This window comes from Mixophyes fleayi, chromosome 5, assembly GCF_038048845.1.
Source record: "Mixophyes fleayi isolate aMixFle1 chromosome 5, aMixFle1.hap1, whole genome shotgun sequence".
In the NCBI taxonomy this organism is placed as follows: Eukaryota; Metazoa; Chordata; class Amphibia; order Anura; family Limnodynastidae; genus Mixophyes; species Mixophyes fleayi.
Window position 1 is genome coordinate 8187589 of NC_134406.1, and position 25810 is coordinate 8213398.

Genomic DNA, 25810 nt, shown 5'->3' on the forward strand with positions numbered 1-25810 from the left:
GGCCCCATTGTCAATCTTCTGCCTCACGCATCGGTTCTGTTTGGATCTTCCGGTTTGACCTCCGCTACCCAGATTACCCTTCTCTTTAATCCCCAGAACTTCTGTTGTCCATTCTGGTTCTGACCCAGCACGTCCACGACACTGCATTGTGGTTCCAGATACTGACTTTAAGTGCCGCGACCTGCACGTCCCACGCAGTGAAGACCAAACCTCCAGATGGCGTTAAGACACCGCGCCTCGTTGTCAAGTTGCGTCAACTGCTACCAGGTAAACATCCATTTTTCCTATTTTGTTGTAATATTGGGATAAGTAAATATGAGCTTATGACAGGACAAGTTTAGCCAAGTAAAAATACACATTTGAGGCAAAAATAAATTTATTCACATAAATCTGTTGAAATGTCCACACACACAGTAACAAGAGCACTGGATTTATTACATATTTATACATGAGGAAGATTTTACATTTCATTTTGAATTTTCAAAAGTCTTCCATATTGCAGAGACTACAGTAAGACATAGAGGCTGACATACATTATATGACGCTGTTATGGTGTCACTGGAGGCAGCAGACATGACAGAGGATATAGTATCTGTACTGTGCATGAGATTCCTGTCAGACTACAGCCGCCATGTTCAGTAACAGGAGGGGAGGGGGCGGGTCTTTCCAGGCACATGACGTCACCGGGATGAGATGGGAGCTCCCGAAGGGATGAGTCCCACCACATGGGCGGAGTCTCGGCGGAAGTGGGCGGTGTATGACAGCGGAGACAATCACATAGGATAAGAGGCGTGGCTTCCAGGGGAACGGGGGCGTGGTGTGGTAGAAGACAGAACGGCTGGATATGGATGGGCGGGTCCTCCTGGGATTTATCCAATAAGGGAAGGAGACACTAGAAAGTGGGCAAGGCTTGGGGGGAAGCGAGCGCGGCGCTGAGGGATTAGGTGCATCTGGAGGAAGCGCGCTCCCGAGGCTGAGGGTCAGTGTGTGGCGGGGGCGCGCTGCGGGGTCACAGCGGAGGCGGCGGCTGTGACGGGTTCCCGGGGGTCCCGGGCACTGAGAGGCCGATCAGGAGGTGAGCACTGGGGGGGGAGATAAAGTCTGGGAGAGTTAGATAACTCGCATGGTATAGGGGCTATTGTGTGACTGTACTGTTACATGTATGATCATCTGTCCATCACATGTTCTGTCACAGCCCTGTACATGTGTCATTCTGTGTGTGTGCAGCATATATGTGTATGTATTATTACATGTATGATCATCTGTCCATCATATGTCTGTATTGTCACATCTCTGTGCATGTGTCATTCTGTGTGTGTGCAGCATATATGTGTATATGTATGATCATCTGTCCATCACATGTCTGTATTGTCACTATATGTATGTACTATTACATGTATGATCATCTGTCCATCACATGTTCTGTCACAGCCCTGTACATGTGTCATTCTGTGTGTGCAGCACATGTGTGTATGTACTATTATATGTATGTATTGTCACAAATCTGTACATGTGTGTGCAGCATATATTTGTATGTACTGTTACATGTATAATCATCTGTCCATCACCTGTCTGTATTGTCACATCTCTGTACATGTGTCATTCTATTTTTGTGCAGCATATGTGTATGTATTATTACATGTCTGTGTTGTCACATCTCTGTATATGTGTGTCATTCTGTGTGTGTGCTGCATATATGTGTATATGTATGATCATCTGTCCATCACATGTCTGTATTGTCACAGCTCTGTACATATGTCATTCTGTGTGTGTGTGTGTGTACTGTTACATGTAGGATTGTCCAGTCTCGGTACTGTCCATCACGTGTCTGAATTGTGTATCTGTACATGTATGATTGTCTGTATTGTCTCAGATCTGTACATATGTGTGTATGTACTGTTACATGTATGAATGCCCAGTCTTTCTGTAATGTCCATAGCATGTCTCTATTATCACAGCTCTGTACATGTGTGCAATTCTACCTGTTGTGTCCCCTGTGATTTTTGTTTTCACTGTTCTCTATTCACTAATTCCATTGATTTTTGGGAGCTTCATCTCCTATGTTTCTGCCCATGGCGCCCCCCCTTCCAGCACGTTTCTGCATGTGGCGTCCAGTGTGATTAGTGATTCTGCATTTACGGACTCCTACGATTTCTGGAGCTCCATCTCCTGTGATACGTTGTGTGGCATCCCCTGTAATTCTGCGTGGGCAATTTTGTGTGCGCTTTTCCCTGTGATTCTGTGTGACTCTGCATGTGCCCTCCCCTGCTACTATGCGTGTGCTCTCGTTTGCACGTATGATTCTACGTGCATGTGATGCTGTGTATGATTCTGTAAGATTCTTTATGTTCGTGACCCTTTTATGTGAATTTAGTAGTTTTGCCCTTTTTATATGTTTATTCTATTATGCTGTGTGATGCACAAATGTACGTTTATCTTTGACAGTCACTGCTGTGTATTCATGGTGTTTGGCTGTCTGTAAGGGACCTATTCATAGCTCTGTAATTTCTGTCCACATCATGGCTGTCCTGTGGGCTGTATGTGGTTGCCTTTCTCTGTGAAGCAGTTGCACAGGCCATTCCCATATTAAACCTGAGCAGCCCTGCTTCTTATGTCGGTCTGTTCATAAAATAATATGTTGTGGGAGACCCTTAAACATGGGAATAAGAGCATTTTATTTAAGTCACGTGTGATGGAGCAGATACCTTGGACACCTGGTTAATGAACAACCAGATCTCCATAGACAACACAAATAAGAACACCACAAATGTGAGTGCAGGAATGAAAAACTTTGTAAATTTAAATGATTATTTTTTTTAATGTAAATTAGTCATTTGTAATTTTTGTGGAACTTTTTACAACTGTAAAAAAGTCTTTGCAAACTGTTGTCAGAACGTTGGTTGTTTCTCCTCTTACTTGGTGTGTAATGCAGTATTTTACTACGATCTAAATTATTTCGGCAAGTCTTTCACATCACGGTCTTCCTGTTTCAAGTTAAATTTCAGATCCAAAACATAGGTGTTACTTACTCTATTGTGCAAACAACTGGGGTACGTGTGACATACTAACCGGAGCGCTTGTTGAACTATAAGCGGCAGAATGGCTTCTGCTTCCATAAATGTCCCAAGGTTGTGACTTCACGGACTCTTTTTTTTAACCCTTCTGTTACTGGTACACAATGAGTCTTTTAATATAAACTAATTCTAGAATGGGGGGGGGGGGTGGGGTTGCAAACAATCAATCAAATATTCTGGTCTAAAATGTATTTTCTCCTGAATTGTGAGAATACAAAATGTTTCAAACCTGAGTTAGAATTCTGCAATGTGTGGGATCCTGGTTGTGATGACCACTCTTTGGGGAGTATTTGAAGGACCACAAAAAATATAAATTGAAATAAAAATGACTGTAGAAATAATAACCACAAATGCAGTGTGTAAAAGTAGAGTAAAGGAAGCATTTCTATATATGTAGACCGCAGACTTCCTATTATATTTCAGGGTACAAAGGTAGAAGAGAAGTCCTAGCCAGATGCTCGCTAGTGCAGTAGACACCCCTGTCTATCTGCTGGAGAAGACCCAGACCATCAAAACAGAATGCAGTTTCATTATCCTCTTTTGTAAATTGAATTTGCAACTATCGCTCATTTTCAGGTATTTTTACTGTTCCTCAGGGGGAGAGAGAGGGCCAAACTATCGCCTGTCGGCAGCTACACATCCTAATTTCCCTACTTTTCCAACAGATATGTTATACGTTGTTTGATTAGACCTGGATACAGAGACAATCTGGTTTTATAAGCACTGACTATCTGGACTCAATTCATCTATGTAAATGGTTAGTTTTATATCCATTAATTCAGGGGTGGAGAAACCTCACCAGCAGGGTAGTCCACAAATACAGCTGTAGCCTAAGTTTACTTCCTATTGATGTAAAGAGGTGCACATCTTCACTGGCTCCTAAAAAATAAAAAAATCCTACTCATTGAATTCTACATTTTGGCAAACCCTGTAATGCGCTAAAAATGCGCTTTTTTTGAAATCTCTAGAAACCTAAGAAGTGAACACTTTGAAATTTGAATACTGGACCCTAAAAAAGGAGAGGAAAAAATGTAAGATGTATGGGATCGATTATTGGTTTTCATCATCCAGTGTAAAGCATGTTTTACATAGTCCTGTATAATTGTAAGACACACCAAGCGAACGTGTGACACGTGAGCTAACAATCTGAAGCCACTAATTCCGCAGCGTTGTGCAGAGAACTCGTTCACATTAGTCCCTGCCTCATTGGAGCTTAGAGTCTAAATTCCCTAACACACACAGACAGAAAGAGGAGAGAGAGACTAGGGTCAATTTAATAGCAGCCAGTTAACCTACTAGTATGTTTTTGGAGTGTGGGAGGAAACCGGAGCACCCGGAGGAAATTCATTTTACTTTTGTTTTGTGTTTTTTTTTTTTTTTATACACATACCAGTTCCACTGTGTCTGCTTTTACTGTCCGGAATCTACCATGATATCTCCACATTGGTTTTCTGTGTTGTATATTCTAAAAGCAAAGAAATGTATTATTGCGATATAATGAAGATGATGATCTGTCTGTATTGTCTGATTTCATGACAAACGTGATGTGAACAGTATATTCTTCTGTTTTTGAAGCCTCATTGAGCTTTGTGCATGTTATGACTAATTCTCCCTATTGTGTGTTTGCTTAGTTGAAAGCCTTCTCTCGGGTTATCCTGGCTCTAGCTAGGAGCTGGCAAGCATTGAAGTCTGATCTGAGATCGTGGAATGTTTTAGACATTGTACCTTTTGCTACCTCTCAGGGGATGAGCTGTGTAGAGAGATATTTGTATGAGCACCTCGATATGTCATACGTGGGCATGATGGCTTCCCCTTATTACCTCCCCTCACCGTTCAAAAATCAGGGCTGCTTCTAAGTTTGTGCTAAGTGCAGACTTTAGATCTATGTCTCGCCTTTTCCCCAAATTTCAGAAAGTGAAACAAACAATTATACCTCTTATTTAAGACCAGTAAGGCCAAATCGGCATTGATAACGTATCTCTCTATCAGTCTAATTGTGATCATACATCTGTTACAGCACATTTGTAACGTGACGTTAAAACTATCACCGTTATTACGGTAGTTTTAACCCGGTTTTCTGCTTGCAGCTCAGGCCGAGCTGTGAGCAAAAAGTCGGCGCTGAAACTACAGTAATAACGCGCATTGTTACCGTAATAACAGTAAATTGAATTCCCCCAGTAGTGTCTAAAGAACCACTGTCATCAAAAGTGTTTAATTTGTATAAATTTAGGGGGAGATTCAGTTGCTGGTGACGTGCAGACGTCGCGCTGCGCACATTGCCAGCAGTTGTGGTAGGAATCTCCCCTCGTTTTTCCTCACATCTCTATGGGGTGTGAGAAAAATGGAGACTACAGTGAGAACATCGTCACAAGGTGTCTGTGCGAACATTTCATAGAAGCCTCACGCTTAGATCTCCCTACTGTAGTGTCTTTTACCTATATAATAATGAGCTAAAAATATATCATTTTCAAAGTACTTACTGACCTCCATTCCAGTTTGGTGGAGGTTCGTGCCCCTCCCTTGGGAGTTCCTGGATTAAATCGAGCCTCTACTTAAGAGGATACTTCTAGCCCAGAGCATCTTCCTACCAGTCACCAACTTACTTGATAATGATCCGATCAGCTTCAGTCTAATAATCAGGCATTGTTCTTGTTTTTGGGCCATACGCTGCAATGTCTGCGTGGGCAGCATATGACTGAGAGGCCAAAGCTGATCCGATCTGTTCCCTAGGCCGTAGTCTAGCACTTTGCAGTAAACCCTCTTCACCAACTACTCCCCCACACGATTCTACATATCTATGTTATGATTATAAAGATTCTGGCTCTGGTATTAATAATAATTCAGCTTAGGTGACTACAATAGTAAATTAAATGAGATGTTCAGAAGCATTTTTTTTTCTAATGATGTAAGAGGTCATGTTAAAGGGTCTGCGCTTGTCTAGAGGTACCAATAAATCTGTATATTAGGTTCCTCCGTATCACTCTGGGCTCAGGGTCTTTATCAGCGAGCAGCTGTGTTTCCCAGAGAGGTGTCTGTAATGATCACTTTCCATGTAAATTGTCTTGCTGTGTACACACGCGCTGTCTGCTTTCTTGTCTCCCCTTTCAAATCAAATCGTATTCAGGAATAAGAATCACATTTCGGCTTTGTGTGCTCTCCCCAGAAACACGGTGTAATGCGATAAGGAAAAGGCCAACGTCTGTAAGCCTCTAATTATATCGAATCAATTTCAGGGTTTTATTTAATCTTTTGCGAATTACAGGTAAGGAAACAAGGGAAGGGAATACCATACACACTGTGTACGAGGAAAGAGCCGTAATATATATCTAAATCTGTGAGACACCGAGCAAGGACAAGTAAGGGGTGAGAGGCACAGGACTCACAATCCACTTTATTTTAAATATCATTGTGTTTTTATAGTGGACTTCTCTAAGAAAGAAAAGCGTTTCTAAAATAGAAACCATCATTTAGTTGAAATGTTGTGTAGTCTCTTTAAATATACTGTAGGAAGTTCAGTTTTAACATTATTGAAGGGTTTTTCTACAACTATAAGAAAGTGCCCTTGTATAGTACAGTCCATCTTGTCAGTCGGAGGCCGGATGTAGCCCATAGTACATATTGCAAAACCGTTCTCATTCCGTGTTCCAAACGAAGCAGGACTTGAACAAACTTCTGTGAAAATGGCGCAGGCATCAGGCGCATTAATCCCATTTGGCGATGACCTGCGGTTCCTACCACTGCTGAGGCGTGAGGGCACCCGGCTATATGCCTAATTAAGCCCTGTACTTTGTTATAGTCTCCTTTGTATGACTTCATGGTAATATAACCTATATACTGCCTGTGACAAAACCTGGAAATCGAATATTCTGAAAATAAACATTACATTCTCTTCTCAATACAAGCTGGTGCGAAATGACAAGACCGTTTCATTTGTTAAATCTTTGAAGCAGCCGTAATACCAAATATAAGATGGGGGCAATATTATTTTGAAAATACTTTTACAATTTCTGTTTCTTATCAGCCCATAATAAATTGTTTCGCTCTTGTATCTCTGTGGGCTTAAATCCACCATGGAACTATAAATATTACTCAAGTGTGATCTGTATAATACACATTGATCATTGTGGTGTTTAGGAGTCTGCGGGGTGTCTGACTTGACTAGGAATTGGGGGGGTGCACATTTTGCCAGTTGCTGAACACAGGCTGTTTTGCCATCGGTTCTCTAATTTACTTGACGTATAATGAGCTAGATGTTGGCTATTGTCTTACGGAGTCTGTGTTATTAGCCGGATAATAGCGGGAGCAGATGCCATGTGGTTATTATAGAGGACAGTGTTTGAGCAGATAAATAGTACCTGTCTACGTGGAGCGAACGTAGCGCAGTGGGCTGGATTATCCCGCTCATTTCCAAGGAAAAATCTTCTGTTAGTGTATACTCTGTTTTGACCCTTTCATCACCAGACATGAGTGTCTATTATCTCTCTAAAACCTAAAAGCTGCAATACCAGGTTACCTCTTCTGCATAAGTTTAACCAATCATGTCACAAACAGCAATCATAGCAACCTCCGATTATAGCAGTATAAAGGTTAACTGTTGAAAAAAAGCTTCAATAACAGCTTGGGGAATATTGAATTCACTGCAAATCTCGTTGTCTAGATTACAACATGCAGACTAGAAATAATTGGGGTTATTGGGCGGATTTCATGCAAGCAGCGATCTTGACATTTAAAAGAAATGTAAAAAAAAAAAATATCATAATAATCACAAAAGATGAAATGTTAATTTGTGCATATTGTCATCCTCTATGAGAAACAACAAATTCTGCAGTGCCGTACAGTCAGCAGTACATAGACAGAACATAATAAAAAGTAAATCTTGGAGCAAGAGAATAAACAATAGCGGAAGACTCAACTTAGACCTTAAAGAAACCTTTTACAAGGTTAAGAGGACCCTGAACGTTAATATTCTTAAACTTAAGATGGGTTCACGCCGATGCAATTATAGTGCAGATCACACGATTTATGACCGCTCGGTCAGATATCTCATTAATGTGTATTCTCCCATGATCATGTTTTAATATACCAAAGCACATGGCATCTGTTGATTTCGTTTTACAAAGTTCCTAAAAATCACGATCAACGATGGAACGATGACGGGCAAATGTGGAAGGGTGTACGCACTCAGGACCAGCAGCGTAGGCAGATATCTGTAGTGTGTAGAGAGTCACTATCTTTTCAGCAGATGATTATGAGAGATGATGATCCCTAGCAGAAGTCTTGGCAGCTGAAACCGTGGTTGTGTGATCCTGCGAGGGATGGAATATTGAGCAGGTGGTCCAATCAGAAGCTGCAATGAAGAGATTGGGGCTTCCGATTGGTTCTCCTGCTCACCCATGTCCCATCCGCTGCCATTTTAAAGTGGCGAACAAAATAGGTTTGTTAATGCTTTATTGCACGTCTGCATGGAGCAGCCCCAGAGGCTAGGGGATTTGTCAAGTTAGAAAAATGATGATGTGATAGTTCAGTTTTAAACACCTTCTTAATTTTACTTTCATGTTGACACTAAATTGACCACACAGTCTCTGAACACAGACATTTGTGGTGTTCGTTATTTCTAAATGGAAAATTCTTTTTTTTTTTTAAAAAAAAAAAGCAAATCTATTTAATACTTGGAGGGGAAAACCATGAAGCCAATTTCTTCAATATAGTCTGTTTCCCTAGTTGTATATTTCGGTGTGACCGCATGTAGTGTGTTTGTTGATACTGAGAAAGATTACCCAGTTTTCTCTGTACGACATGAAACAGAAACGGCAGATTCCTCTTTCAGTGCACACATCAAAGTAATTGAGAATGACAGGTAATTCTCCGTCTGTCTGTAAGTGCTTTAGAAACCAGTTGTGCGATGTGCTGTCTTACAGTTTTCACGCCCGTAGGGCACGAATAGTGTAATCCCGGAAGCTTTCCCGATGAAGCCCAAAGCCTCGCTCGGTCATGTGAGCCCCCCCCCGTCCTACCAGACTGCTCCCTGCTCGCCGCATGAAGTCATCCCATTTTACAGCTGTACTGGGATTAGGTGGCGCTCGAGGAATTTCTCCTGAAAACCTCCGGCACCGACCCGGCCATGTTACTAAAAACACATGTGTGCTTATTATAAACATGCAGTTTCTGGGTTACTGACTGCCCTCTAGTACAGTTTCCTAAAAAGTAGATGTAGCCTGCCAGGATTGCTGCATCGTGTAATAATAAGTCTTTTCCAGTGTCAGCAGTTGGTGGGTTTAAGCTTTGTACGATATTCACTTTCCAAACTGTTGTCACAGGCTCTGGGGTGAATGGTTAAAGTAAACCTCTGACCTGCACATTATAAAGCGTAAAGAGCTACGGAATATGTTGGCGCTATATAAATAAATGATGATGATTATACAGATATCTGAGTAGATATCGAAGTCTAAACTTTTATCCTGCGTTAGGCTGGGTGCACACTACAGAGAATATGCCCGCCTTCGTTTATATAGTTTTTTAGTCCGATTACAAAATCAAACCTGTTGTGCTTTGGTACAAAAAAACATGATCGTGTGAGCGTACACACTAATGCGATATCGAATCTAACGGTCGTTTATCGTGGGATTGGTCCGATAATCAGGTGAAAAGCCTGTAGTGTGTACCCAACCGTGCAGCTGTACCATATCTTCTGTATTTAACTTTTTACATGTCTGCATGAAGTCGGCCAATCTCTGGGAAGCTCGGAATATTCATTGCATATTAATGAGGGAGTGACAAGCCCATGTACTGGCAGGAGCATGCTCCGTGTGCTGCCGAGAACCATCATGTGACATCAAGTTGCCAGCTCTCAGTACATTGGCTCTGAATGATCACATGATCAGTGTTGCGGGATCTCCCGCCCCCTACAACGGCTAATTAATATTAAGCATACGGTATTTATAACACAGGGAGGAGAGGGATCTTTTGGCTTATAGTTGGCATATCTTGTACTCATAATTAATGACACATGTAATACACTATGGAGCAGATTTAATTCATCGTGCGGTGCTGCTGAACATTGCCTTGATGTTCAGATGCGCCTATTGCCGGCTGCTACGGTAAGAAATCTCTGCTCACCTCTATCGGACGTGAGGGAAGATTCATATCTTTTCCAGATTAGTTATATAGTGTAATATATATGGAGAAGATACACTAATAGATCTTTATTCAGTTAGTGAAACCTCATTAATCTGTTCCTTTTAAGTTCTATATATAGATATTAAGTATGTGTATGTTACAGAGAGGGCACAAAAATACAGATTACATCTAATTTCTCACTTTATTTAACCATGGAAAACGGAAGAAATGGAGCAGAATCTGGTTGGATCTCTTCTTTCCAGCGCTGGTAGATTCAATGTAACTTCAATCTAATTTCTGATCTCGGTATGATCTAGTATGACGGAACAAAGGGAGGGAAACAATAGTTCTAACATGATGTAAATCAGTCTGGAATATAATGAGGAGCTGATGATGTTTACGCTGTGTATTGTCAGACTGTAGTTGTTGCGCTCGCTCCTGTCCTGTGTCTGCATCATACGGGGGCTGCTGTGAGCAGGATGTTTGAGCTCACTTCCCCTCCCTTAGGATGAGAGCCGGGAACGCCTTTTCCTATATCAGAAGCTGACGGCACATTTCCCCCTCTGCTCAGATTGTGATGAGGAAACATCAGTGTAATATACACCGATCAGCCACAACATTAAAACCACTGGCCAGTGAAGGGAATAACATTGATTATCTTGGTACAGTAGCACCTGACAAGGGGTGGGATATATTAGGCAGCAAGTGGACAGACAGTTCTTAAAGTTGATGTGTTGGATGCAGGAAAATGGGCAAATGTAAGGATCTGAGCGACTTTGACAAGGGCCAAATTGTGATGGTTAGAGGACTGGGTCAGAGCATCTCCAAAACGGTAGGTCTTGTGGGGTGTTCCCGGTGTGTAGTGACCAGTACCTACCGAAAGTGGTCCAAGGAAAGACCGCTGGTGAAATGGCGAAGAGGTCATGGGCACCCAAGGCTCATTGATGTGTGTGGGGGTGAAGACTAGCCTGCCTGGTCTAATCCCACAGAAGAGCTACTGTAGCACAAATTACTGAAAAAGTTAATTTAGTTCATGATAGGAAGCAGTCGCAGAGTGCCCCCAAGCCCCCCCCCCCCCTCCCCACTCCCCCTGAACGTGCCTACATGTGAGCACCAGAACCAGATTTTGAATAATATAAAGGGAAACTGACTCTCTATGAATGGGGTAAGCGCTACGGAATTTGCTGGCGCTACGTAAATAAATGTTGATGATGAGTCCCAGGTATTGGGACCAATGTCTTCTGTGTTCAGAGCAGTTTAATTGATCTCTGAACCTATTGATATCAAAACTATACAGTTATATTCTAATCTGGTTTTTTTAGTTGTCTCCTGAAAATCATTTTCCATAATAATAAAATGATAACCCTAGGAGTAATGGAAGCCATTCCTGTATAGAATACACTCATCACCTCTGTACTATTTGCTGTCCAAGAGCTAGCAATCTAGAATGCGGCAGTGCGTGTATCTAGGTGACCGTGACTGATCTGCGTGCAGACGTAGAGCCAGTAAATGAGAAGTACGGGGCGAGATGAAGGAATGGTGCCTTCTTTATACCAGTTGTGGTTTTACTCTGGAAAGTTACATTTTTGTTACTTTGCCGACATAAATCTATCATTTCCCCTTCATACTTCCTTTTACCAGCAGGTGCACTGGAGGAAAAGTGAAGGAGATATTTGGGTTTGTGGGCCAGGGTGTGCGCCTTGTATTGGAAGTTCCTCTTCACAATAGGCGGCCATGAATGTCTTTATTAACCCTTCCCTGTGTCAGGGACTGCCTCTTGCTGAGCTCTGTGGACCGTCCTGATTATGTCCCTGTTTTCCCTCAATACCACCGTTTAATTTATTGTCCTACAAATCTTCTGGGTTAGAAGCAGAATTTATAGGAACAGATATAAGCTGCTTTTTTAGTAGCGCATCATCATCACCATTTTGTTTTATATAGCGCCACTAATTCCGCAGCGCTGTACAAAGAACTCGCTAACATCAGTCCCTGCCTCATTGGAGCTTACAGTCTAAGTTCCCTAATATACACACACACAGACTGAGAGAGAGGCTAGAGTCAATTTTGATAGCAACCAATTAACCTACTAATAAGATTTTGACGTGTGGGAGGAAACACACACAAACACCGGGAGAACATACAAACTCCACACAGATAAGACCATGGTCGGGAATTGAACTCATGACCCCAGCGCTGTGAGGAAGTGCTAACCACTGAGCCACCGTGCAATGGAGTGATTTATTTTTTTGGGGGTGACTTTCAGAGGAAATAAAGGGGTAGGAGGAAGAAGTAATTTTCAGGCACTGTGACTACCATTCTGAGACTGTTGCATCCATGTGCTGAGGTACTCTTGTACATACATACATACATACATACATGTCCTCTTATGTCACATATGATTTACTGCTGTTAGTATGGAGTATATGTCCTGCTATGTCACATGTCAGTCACTGTTAGTCCCTAGCACACATCCCCTTGTCTCACATCCCTCTAGGTTGTAGGATGTAATTGTCAGTCAGGTCCCTACAATATCATGTTGCAGACACTTCCTGCTCCCAGGCTCGCAGTACTCGCTCCTCCTTCCTGCACTACCATCCCCTCTCCCAGAGACCGCTGCCAGAACAGGGGGAGCGTATAAGGAAGCAGACGCAGGAGTCCTGGAGGAAATGCCAGGAGCACCGATCTGATGAACGGTACGGTCCGGCTTCTTGTCCTAATATTGTCGCTCTGTCTTTTGTGTCCTCATCTGTACACAGGAAACATTTCAATCATGATTTGTGGTTTGTGGAGCTGAAATGTACATTTTACTAAACGCTGACTTGTTTTATACGAGGGACGATGCAGGGAGTGTGCGCTCACCGGGACACTTCAGTTGTGTCTGTGACAGTGGTGAGGGGTTAGTGGGCTCTCTGCTTATGATGGAGGAATCCTCTATATCTCTGATTTGTTCTGCGTTATCCCACGTACAGTTTGTAGATTGTAGCTGTGAATGAAAACAGCAGGCGAGTATGACTCTGTCGGTCCTTTTACGATAATGTCTTAATAATTGAAAGCATAAGGGGGTAATATTCTAGTGTGTGTGTGTGTGTGTGTGTGTTTGTGTGTTTAATCAGTTTTCTTGGGATCTTTTACAAATGTGGATTTCAGAGTATCCTGGACTTGCAGAGTATAAATCTAGCACCTGATCTGGTATAAAAACATTCACAGTACCCATTGTTGGACCATTTTCTTATGTCATTTTTCAAGCATTATAAAGTACATTGAGTTCTCCTTATCCTAAGTTTATTACTATAAACCAGTGATGGGCATCGGGCGGCCCCAGATCCTGCCTGCGTTATTGTCAGTTGTGTGTGTTATAACTTGTAACACTTTTGCAAAATATTGATATGTTGTTACAGATAGGTGGCTCTTTCTCTGATAAAATATATTGTTTTATCTTATTACTGAGATTAAGGGTAATGTGTGGCCCTTGTGAGGGCTAGAGGGCGCCTATCATTACTATAATCAATGAGTCTCCTTATCCCAAGTTCTGGAGCACCTTATACCGAGTTCATTACTATAGACAGTGACGGCACCTTATGGCAGGTTCATTGCTATAGACAGTGACGGCACCTTATGGCAGGTTCATTGCTATAGACAGTGACGGCACCTTATGGCAGGTTCATTGCTATAGACAGTGACGGCACCTTATGGCAGGTTCATTGCTATAGACAGTGACGGCACCTTATGGCAGGTTCATTGCTATAGACAGTGACGGCACCTTATGGCAGGTTCATTGCTATAGACAGTGACGGCACCTTATGGCAGGTTCATTGCTATAGACAGTGACGGCACCTTATGGCAGGTTCATTGCTATAGACAGTGACGGCACCTTATGGCAGGTTCATTGCTATAGACAGTGACGGCACCTTATGGCAGGTTCATTGCTATAGACAGTGACGGCACCTTATGGCAGGTTCATTGCTATAGACAGTGACGGCACCTTATGGCAGGTTCATTGCTATAGACAGTGACGGCACCTTATCCAGAGTTTGTAATTATAGACTTTGACAGCTTTGACACTTACTTATATAGCGCCAGCATACCCCATAACGCTTTACATCTTACCCAGGTCATTACTGTATACAGTGAAAGCATTTCATCCCAAGTTCATTGATATTTACATTCAGAGACCCTTATCCCAAGTTTATTACTACTGAGAATGAGAGAGCACCTTATCCAGAGTTTGTTACTATAGACAGTGACAGCACCTTATCCCACGTTTGTTACTATAGACAGTGACAGCACCTTATCCCACGTTTGTTACTATAGACAGTGACAGCACCTTAGCCCAATTGTATTGCTCTGGACTGTATTATTACAGACGGAGCCTTTTTTTTCCTTATGTTTAACCCAATTTAACTTTCTTTTGTCAAGGCCATGTGTCCAGGGTTCTTAACCTCCAGGTCTTTTTGATTCTCTTTCTGTAAATCCGTTAGTTAGGCGGTGCCTTGTTACTGTAACAAATGAAGGAGGTGGGCCACAGTTTAAGGAGCTCCTGACGGAAGATCCTGGGATTGGTCCTGCCCTGCAGATTGGACTCCGTGGTTGTGAACTTCCACTGGACTTTATCCTGATTTTTGGGCAATAGCACCAACCCTCTTGTGTTTTTAGGAGGATAAAACTAACAGACTGTACGACTGACTGAGTTATATAACGTTTCTGTATGTTTTATAGAACCTTTATGGAGCAGAAGTACTATGGTATAATCCAAGGTTGTAACATGTGGATCTCCACCCTTAGTTGAGAAATGCCCACAGCCCCGTTCCCCTCACATGGCTGGGTGTGAGATAGTCACTGGATAATATCTTATTATTTTATACAAGTTGCATCAGACTGAGCAGCGGGTCACTAAACGGTCTCTAAGACCTAGTATTATTTTTGTGCACTCATTTTTAACAAATTGTCCAAATTGTGTTTTCAAAAACCTGCAGCACTGTGTACTATGGGTGTAATAAGTGCTCCCAATGCTGCATTGTATATTACGGAGCATTAACGCTGCAGACAACGCTGAAACTGATCAACACTTATCGGATAGTGCTGGTCCATTCACTTTATTTTATTGGTCTATGCACAATAAAGCACAATTAGCCGACTATAAGAATGTGTGTTTACAGCGTCTGTGTGTATGAGCTCTTATTGAGGCGCTGGGTTTTTCCTGTATCAAACCCAATTATTCTATCAGCTGGGTAAGCAGGGGTCTACCATAAATATAGACTTGATCTCCCCCACAGGGTTAAAGGAACTACCCTGAGGGTAATCTGTGTTCACGTTAATTCTATATAGACAAATCTTCCTTAATTTGTGGTTCCCCTGTATAGAGCCAAAGTTCCAGATGGAAGAGCTAGAAGTGAAGATGTTTTCAGAATCTCGTTTACACTTCGTGCCAAGTGAGGTAAAAGTCTCATGATGTTTGATGTGGGTTTGTCAGTCCTGGCACTTGGATTTGGGAAGCTCCCTTTTTTTTTTTTTTTTTTTTTTGTCTATTTCAAGTTAAAACATTTTTTTGTATTACTTATATATGCAAATCTGAGAGAGGAATAAAACATATAAGTCCAATCCTGGGGATTTTTACCACCTAGGCTCAGCCTCCCGTTGCTGATGGATGGTCCGTCCCTTCATTTACCAGCTCTCGCGGTTTTAGGTTCCCTCATACAGCGTAACAATGGCTCTAGGGCTGGCACAGGTCAGTGTAATGCTCGGTTATTACTTCCCAGAGTCTGAATGGATGCCTCCTACATGGGATTGAAGAGCCAGAGATCATTCTGATTTATATTATGTTTTGTTTTTTTTTTTATTCAATTTATTTTTTACTGATGCTCCATAGCAAGGGTTGAGGAGCCTGATTGTTTAGCTTTGTAGCTCTGACTGTAATGTACAGTCCAATTTAGAGACTTTAAGGGCATATACGCCCCATGCACATGGAATCCTAGACTTTGCCGTTCACAATATGATAGGATTTGGGTAAAGGGGGGAGGGGGGGGTTGATTTCCTTTTATTGAGACTGAGCAGCTGATTTCCCTTCCTACGCTCAAGGCATTACTGCCTGGAGAAACTACAGAGGTGTCAGGACTTTATTATATCGTCACCTGATCATTTCCTGTGCAGTTTAACTCTGTCAGTCCTCTTGGAATAATTACATCTTTTCATATATTTTTTTTTTTTTTTCCCTTTAATATCAGATCTGTTGTACTAGTATAATATTTCCTTCCATCTGGGCAAAGGAAAAGTTGGAAAAGTTTCATTTTCACTGGTGGTGGACAAGCCTATCTGTCGAAATCTAGTTACCCATTAGCACTTGGTTTTGCGTTTAAAAATACAAGGTTAAACGCCAGTAAAACTGCTTGTCAAACTTGGATGCATTGGATTACTTGCGTTCGTCAGGTCGTGGTAAGTCACTCCGTGGACCTCAGTACATTTAACTTGCGTTAAACTCATTGCATGGAGCAGACTGTGTTGGTAAAACTGCAGCTGTTCTTATGCATTGTACTAGTGGTAAGTGTTAATATAACACATGTATTGGGAAGCATGGTGGCTCAGTGGTTAGCACTGCTGCCTCACAGCACTGGGGTCTTGAGTTCAATTCCCAACCATGGCCTTATATGTGAGGAGTTTGTATGTTCTCCCTGTGTTTGGGTTTCCTCCAGGTGCTCTGGTTTCCTCCCACACTCCAAAAACATACTGGTAGGTTAATTGGCTACTATCAAATTGACCCTCTCTCCCTCTCTGTCTGTCTGTCTGTGTCTTTCTGTGTGTATGTTGGGAAACTTAGACTGTAAGATCCAATGGGGGCAGGGACTGATGTGAATAAGTTTTCTGTACAGCGCTGCGGAATTTGTGGCGCTATATAAATAAATGGTGATGATAATGATGAATTTGGTTTATTGTAGTTTCTTTATATAGCGCCAATCATATTCCGCAACGCTGTACAGTCCATGCAGTGCGGTAGTTCATGGAATCTCCTCTGGGTGGCACTGTTTCTCTGGCATGGTTCCACTCTTTAGCCCGATGTGTGATTATGCACATTTGGATGCACTTATACCATGCTTGACTGTAATTGAAGGTTTATGACCCTTTAACATTGCTGCTCTTCTATCCCTGGAGTTGCTGTGTATCGATTGCTTTGTTGGAGGCCTGTGAGAGCTGCATTAGGACATGTCATGACCTACTTGAGTCCTGTGATCAGGAAGCGCCGCTGCTCTGCATGTTAAAGATTTCCTCTCGTCTCCAGTATCCTCTGTATGTCTCCTACATACTAATCCATTCTGGGTAATGATAAACGCTCTGCGCTGTGACTGCTGAATGAGTCAAGTGATGGGTCCTACACACGTCATCAACTGTAAGCGCAGTGCAGTAAGTGGGACGAAAGGGGGAAACCATAATATATTGTGACGTGACATAATGTGACACCAAACAACCTAATGTGACATAATACAACACGACCTAATGTGATATAAATAACTGATGATGATGATGATGATGATACAACGTAGTTGGCAAGACCCAATAAAACGTGACAAACTATGGAACACTACAGGGGTGACGGAGCGGACATGGAGGAGGTTGAGGAAGAGTAGACTGGTTAACGGGAAAGACAGAAAACCAGCGTAGGGGATGAGGCAGGAGACTACTTGAGACGTACCTAAGAACAAGAGGATTGGACATTGGGGCACATGTAGAGGAGAGGGGGAGGAACGAGGGCCCTGCTCATGAAAGCTTACAATCTAAAGGTTTTTTTTGAAACATAAGAGGGTGACCCAGTGAGGGGAGGGAATTGACAGATCGAGGAGGGATTTTGTGGTGGATTAGTAGACTTTAATGGATTTTAGGGCACGTCTGAAGCTTTTTAGGCAGGGGGAGAATCTGATAGAGCGAGGGAGAGCGTTCCAGAGGCACGGATGAAGTATTGGAGGTGGGAGAGAGAAGAAAGTACTACTCCCCACATAGACATATACAAGGGTAATTATTAAGGTCTGTGAAACAACTGCATATGTACAAGAGTAGATTTTAACTTTTATGTATTAAAAATAAATAATTGTAATCCATCTGAACAATATCGGGGGACAAGAGTCTGTAGTGGGGGCGCTGAGTATACTGGAAACCGATGTGTTAGTGGCGATGCTGCTGTTACTCGCACTGACCGTGACTGCAGTTGTGCTGTAAAAGGAAAGTGTAGCCATTCCTTTTATTACAATGTATCCACGTTGCCGCTAACGAGGCCACTCATACACAGAGTCTGAAGTGTCAGTAACAGGGGTTTTAAATAGACCTCAATAACATTGCAATAGTAATAGAATAAACTCGCACATTTGTTACAATGTATCACCGTGATATCAGTATCCATCACAACGTTACATAAAACAATCCAATGAGCATAGATTTGTGACCTAATGAATGGGGGGTATATAATCCAGAGAAAAGGACCTAGCAGTCTATTAACCTACCAGTATGTTTTTGGAGTGTGGGAGGAAACCGGAGGACACCCACGCAAACACGGGAAGAACAAACAAACTCCACACAGATAAGGCCATGGTCGGGAATAAAACTCATGACTCCAGTGAGGCAGAAGTGCTAACCACCAAGCCACCGTGCTGCCCATAAACATTCCTTCTATAATCACAGTCTGCTAATAGCAAATAACCAACTACTAACTAATCTACATAAACGCTTTCCCTCTATCCCGGATGCCATTCATCCAAGGGTCCTTCCATCGAGATTGAGAGGTGCCCATAGAATGGCAGACAGTGGCCTCAGAGGTCCTCCTGTGTGACGGAAAAATCCTCAATTCATATTGTTCAGGAGCCGATTTGTTAGTGATTTATATGTGAATTCCATGTGCGGAAATTAGTGACACCAACGTGTTTGTACGTCTCCAGTCTATGACCATCAAACCACGTTGCTATGATCTGTACTATGGCCATGATCTTATCACCCACATGTATGACCAGACCATCATGAGGACTGTGGGATATGTAATAAATGAGGGCAGTGAAGTACACATGAGAAATTATACTCCACAATCACTGCACGTTCCCCGCCCACTCTTCCGTCTTCTCTTCCCTAGATCCGCTTCCATGTTACTCATTAGTCTCACTATGTATGCAAGATGCACACTGTGATTGTGACAACGTACGTACAAAGACAACAAAGGCAGCTGTGTCAGGCAGCAGTTTTATTGTTGGGGGGTGGAAAGCAGGATAGTATGTTGCAACATTTGGGGGAAAAGTGCGCGGCACAGAGTAAACCCTCTGTACAGCACTGCAGAATTAGTGGCGCTATAGAAATAAATGGTGATGATGTTTCATCATCTTCCCATTGTCTGACCTAGGTATTTATCTGTGATACACAGATCTGTGAGCACTTTAATAGTGCTGCTTTCCTAACATGAAAGCGTTAGATGGCTGCGGTAAGAGAGGGTCTCTTATATAACGAATTTGTGATTTATTTAATTTGTAAATGTTCACTGCTCTGGTGCTGGATCAATAAGACAATATTTACTGCACATTTTTATTTTAAAAGGGCATTGAACCACCTTGCCCTCTGTAAAGCCGTCGCTCCCTCCCATGACTCCGCTGTTTCTGTGTGGTGTTGAATCCTGTGTAGCATTCTTCTGATGCAGCTCACACACACGGAGCTGATGCATTGTTCTGACTGAGGGGGGGGGGGGGTCCGTCTTCCTTCCTCTGTGGAAGTGAGCCGCCATCTGGAGCAATGAGAACCGTCCTCTGTGATCCTTCTATTCACTGCACGTTGGCAGCTTCCAGCTATTTTTACTTCTAGCTGACTTTATATTCCTGTCGCACCTGTAGACAGAGGTTCGGGGCTCGTACACACAGGTGCTGGGAAAACAATGGCTGGTAGACGCGTTGGGGAAACATTGATGTGGAGCTGTTTGCAAAGTAGGCGTAATTACCATTCAAAAATGCGGCGCAGAAGAAAAGCGAATATATTCCCAAATGTTGAGCTGTGCGCATCATGCGCTCCACGCAGGTCGACAGCAGCGTACGCACCTGGTTTCAGCCGGGCACACGTTACCGATTCTTATTTCCAACTAATGTCCATGTTTTTATTCAATTGTTTTATGTGCACCAATCACATTCACTATTGGTCATCAGTAAAGCTGATAAGACCTCTCTGTTACAGCAGAAACAACTCCCCGACGTGTGTACAAGAAACTTTTTACTTAAATGCATACATAAAGACAAAGCGCTAATTAATGTCAGAGGTGCAATCGCAAACGGCCAATCACAAGCTGTTCTTCAGTACTGGAGACAGTCATCCTCATTCGCTATTTACACCTGTCTCTGACCACCCACAAATAACACGGCTCTCCAAGGGGCACATTTATCAATATTCACATAAAGTGAAAAGTAGTTTTCAATCCTTATCGCAATGATAAGGATTGAACTACTTATCACATTTATGTACAGCCCTGCACAGAAACAGCAGTTCCGAAAAACTGCTGTTTCAGTGATAAAAAAAATCATACTTACCCCCCCCCCCCCCTCTTCGGAAGCGCTGTCTTCGGGTCTTCTCTTCACTCTTCAATTGCGCATGTCCAGTTCCAAGAACTCAGATCCCCTCTCTGTCTCTGCAACGGTAGTTGCAGAGAGAGCGCGCTGAGTGACAGGGAGGGATCATGTGATCCCTCCACACATGCGCTGTACAGCTCTGCTCTTCGGAGCAGAGCTGACAGCATTAGATTTCTTCAATTCCGATGATGTACTTCAGCTGGCGTACATTAACATGGCAAGTTCCCGAAAAAAATGTTTTTTCGGGACTTGTTAGATTCTGTTGAATGGTGACTGCTCCCAAAAACGAAGAGGAATGCAAAGCGGCAGATATCCATGATATCTGCTGCGATGCCCCCTTAATAAATTTGCGGAGGACACTGTGGGACCTTAATGACCCGTTAAAAGCACTATCGTGCTTTATTAAATATGCCCCTAAGGTGTATGCGTGTCTCTTATCCATTCGCAATTGCGCCAACATCCCTCCCCCCCCCCCCCCCCCCCCCGCCCCTCCTCTCTAGGTGCAGGCTGACATAACCTGCATGGATGAACTCTCTGGGCTTGTGCAGAGCAATTTGAAGCCGGAAGCGCTGCGCAAACTGGCGTTTACAAGGAGCCCCTGTGTGTATCAGCATAGGACCGTTACATGTATGTTGTGTGTTTATACGTGGCTGTGTAATAAGCCCCTGGGAGCAGTAAGGGCATCCGCTGCATCTTGTCGCTGAGCGCAGGGTTAGGGGCAGTTGGCGGCTGCCGTGCAGGAACCTCTTTCCCCCACTGTGGGAATCCACGATGTGAATTAACCAGCAATGTGCTCTGTACCCCGGGGGCAGCTTCTATCTGCACATTAGTTTCGTTAATTAAAGCCGTCCCCAACCCCAGCAAATGATATTAATCACCCACTAAGTGTGTAATTTACCAATGAGTCTGAGTATTAATAAAGGAAGCGAAGTATGTGATGGAGAACACGGCCTGGGACGTGTCTTATATCACAGCGCCGGATGCCGCTGTGCAATATGTCAGCAGTTTATTAATCGTTCTTCAGTGATGTCAGGGAAAATACAGTTGGTGACGGCGTCTATCTCTGCTGGGGTAATCTATAGACAGGACATTATAGCGATTATTCACACGATGTTCTCACAATATATTATATTAGTTAATGATCCATCATAATACCAAATATAATACTATACTGCGTCCTTTATAACATTGTTTATAAGTGCCCACACCTTGTACATATCGGGCATTATAACAATGACAGGGTTTAACCACTAACACAATGGATCTTTTATATATTGGGATTGTAGGAGTGAAGAGTAGACAAATGATTCCGCTGACGTTACTGATGTGTGCGCAGCGTTCATACACCGCCAGCCTGTGACAGAGCACCGTGCTGTGTGGGGAAATGTGCTGGACAAAATGAACACTGAGACAAAAAGTATAGTGGTCTCTGTCCATGTGAGCTTACACTCTACACGGTTCCATGAAGGAGGAGCAGTGGGCACTTTAGAGCTGGGGGGGGGGGGGGTGTGATTATTAATGGAGGCCGGGTGTGCTAGTACTTCTGTACACCTGGGAGGCTGCTCTTTGTGGAAACAAATGTAGTATTTTCAATATTATGTGTCGCGCAGGCTTTCCAGCTTGTGTACAACTACAAGTCCCAGCATACCCTGCCAGTAATGTTATGTCCACATTACCTTCAGTGGTAGCGTTTGTGATGGTTTCTGCAACTGAGGAGTCCCCCATAGTTTGTTACCAATATAATGTGATTATTTGCATGAAGACATTCGAATGCAGATAGTGGATTTCCTGTAGTTTACATTGATGTGTGAAAATCCATTGTATACTTTCCTTATGTCATTTCTTCATAGGGATATTGGTGCAAGGGAAATACATGACAGTGACATTCACATTGACTGTGATATAGTTATGTGTTATCAGAGCAGTATATATCTGGGTGGTTTCAGACAAGTGATTTGAATGCTTGTGCTATTTTGTGTGTGGCTCTGTGTGTGTATCCTGACTCCTGGTATTATACATTTTAAATGTCGGTGTTCTGTGGGGAGTGGTCCTTAGAGCCAGATTTAATGAGTGAACTCTGGGGCACAAAGCGGTGACTAGGATAACTAGTGCTCAAATGTCGTACAGGAGTAACTGGTTCAGATTGTCCTGGATGGATCCCACGTTCCTGTTCTAAAGGACTATCCTGAGAACGAGCAGTGAAAGAGAACCGTTGTAAAGCAGCTGTGTGACATTAATATATTTCATAGGCTGCGTATTACGAAGCTGAGGGATATACATGAATATAACTGAAGTATTTATACTGTTGTGTTAGGAGGGAGGTGATTCTCTAACAGAGCAGACACTGAGTGACTGACAGTGTTGCTGTACAGAAATACAGTGTGTGGATTGCTGGATCATACACAGGGTCAGTGATGTCACAGTGCCTCCAAATTTCTGCAGAGTCAGTTTTTTGACCTGTGTGAGATCCCAGCAGAGGATGTGGGAGGAGCTTTCAGCTGTCAGTCATGAGGGAGGGAGGTAATACTATATAACTGGGATTGTCAGGGTTACATTGAACGGTGTACTTTACCTCCATGGTTCATAGCTGTACGTGTCCGCTGTGGTTTAGTGGTTGTTTAAGACTTAATTACCAGGTTTGTAGAATTAGCTGTGACTGAGCGTTTCAATTTCTTCCAGTAGAAAAGTGCTAATGACTGAGGTTGTGTTTAGCTCGTTAGATTTAGTTTTGTAGAATTGATACATAAGTTCTGACTTAATGATGGACTTTACACATCTACATCCGGAGAGACAGCTGGTTTGTGGCTCAAGCAACCTCCGTGGTTGTGTATCAGATCAGTTCTGAAAATGCCGCAGTGATGTCAGTTGTTCCTAGTAAATATATCGGCTCATCTGACACAATGCTGTGTGGCTGCTTCCACTGTGATGGGTCCACTTTAAGGAAAATAATAATAATGTATAGCCAATTAATCCTTTTGTTTCAACTATGGTTTTGTCGCAGATAAAGTTGATATCGTGCTGTGGTGAGAAATCATCATGTTTTTTGCAGTCTTCAGATAATCATTGTGACCATATCTAAGTGGTCCAAGCTTGTATTGTAGAAGTCAGGTGCTGGTAACTGGGGGGTTAGATTGGAGGCTGAGCCGTAATATCGTATTGCAGAAGAGCGGATGTAATATAGGATCTGTTTCACTCTTTGTAGTGTTTTTTCAATTTGATCTAAAGAGTAAAAACACTTTTGGATATCACTATGTATCACAGAAACACACAACCCCCCCAGCACACTGCTACCAACCAGTAATAATACACTAGATAAAACCGCCTTCTATTTGTACATTAAACAGATGTCTCGGTTACACACGTTTGTGACTGTATAATAAGCCACCTGTCATGTCACGGTGCTGGCAGATTTTTGGGTGTTTATTTTCTAGTTAACCCTCCTTTTCTAGCACCCGCCGTTACTCATAAATTGATTGAGCAACATCCATTTTGGACATGACTGATATATCTGAAATATTAAACATTTAATACATATCATTAAATTATGTCTTATGCCTAAATAAATGTGCTCCACTTGCGTTCGGTCCTGGAGAGATAGCGGACATTGCTTAGGAGTGATGGTCGCTGTCCGATGTGCTGGGTGACAGCGTTGTGCTCCGCGGGTCATGTGATGTGGAGGCCGGCCGCTAACGCCACTTTCAGGCATCCTCCGCGTAATGTCATAGATTTGGGAATGTCAGAGCATTATAGGATGTGTTGGAATAAATGTAGAAGTTGCTGTCAGACACAGATGAGAAGGTTTCTACGTTACATCTTGTACAGTCTTGTTGGAACTTTTGGACAGTGAAATGTTGTTGTTTTTTTTATTTGATTTCTTGCTTAATTTTATGTTTTCTGTTTAGTCTGAGACATGCAGCATTGCCCTAAAATAACATTGATTTTAATTATTTCTACCTGTCTGAGGAGGAAATTAAAGGAGTTTAGTGTTGTGGACAATAATGGATTTTGACTGCTTGTGTTACTCTGTATCACTACTTTTAAAAAGAAAAAAACCAGTTGGACATGTTATGATTTGCCTGTGAAGAATGTCCCAGCTCCAGTATTACGCAGCATAGTAGAGGCAATGAGGTAGGAGACGGCCGTGGATCTCCCATCTCTGGAGGGTCCGGTCTGATCACCAGGGACCATGCAGGTTTTTGGGATCTTTAGCTGTGCCAGCGGAGATGGTGAGTGTTCCTGATATCCGTTATGCTGGGATTGCTGGGTGATGAATGCGTTGTCTGGATGTAACTGTGTTTATTCCAGGAAGAACAAGGGTTTTCTTCGCAGTGGGTTTGTGTCGCTATTAACCTGTCTGCAGCTTGCGGAATTTTATTAGAAAATGATGCCGGTGACAGTAAACGTGCGAGACGCTGAGATGTGAGAGAGACGAGGTGTAATTAGTGTCTGGAAGCTTTGTAAGATAGAGATACAGCTTACAGTACCACGGAGTATAGTTCTGTAATACATGGGATTATACTGCCTTCATTTGTATTATAGGGGAGAATTACTCCTCTCCAGATCCAACAAACATTCTGTCTCCAGCAGGGTAGTATTATTACTCTCCAGAACCAGCACATCCTGTGCTTTCTCCTGCAGGGTAGTATTATTCCTCTCCAGAACCAGCACATCTGTACTTTCTCCTGCAGGGTAGTATTATTCCTCTCCACAGCCAGCACAACTATGCTCCCCAATACCATTATAGCTTTGCTTTTGACTGCATGGTAATATTAATCCTCTCCAGTACAGATATAGATCTATTCTACAGATCCTTATCCAGACCAGTCATTTCTTAGCTGGAAGTTTTACAATTAACCCCGTCAGTCACTGTGGTCTAATTTTTGTCACACCCCTGCTTGTTGTGCAGGAGATACCCCTTGTAGAAAGTGATCCCCCTCCTCATAGAGTATACACCCGGAATCGGAGGGACATTGGTCTAGAACCCTGTGTTCTACCATGTTCTAGTATCATGTTGTAGTCTGTGGGTCGAGGGCACTGCCACAAGACGGG

The 25810-nt window shown here is 42.7% G+C and overlaps 1 protein-coding gene across 2 annotated transcripts in view; it reads left to right on the forward strand.

Moving 5' to 3' along the window:
* Positions 1-940: 940 nt before the first annotated feature.
* PTK2 (protein tyrosine kinase 2) overlaps positions 941-25810 on the forward strand; it is a 145335-nt gene continuing 120465 nt past the window's right edge. The window contains exon 1 of one of the 2 annotated variants that reach the window (XM_075211668.1): positions 941-1075. Coding sequence is in view for 1 of the 2 variants with exons in the window: in XM_075211665.1 (XP_075067766.1) it covers positions 12877-12883 (7 nt within the window). In the remaining variant the exon portion in view is untranslated. Of the gene's footprint in view, positions 1076-12837; positions 12884-25810 lie in introns of those variants that run through there. The other variant, XM_075211665.1, reaches the window with a different exon arrangement.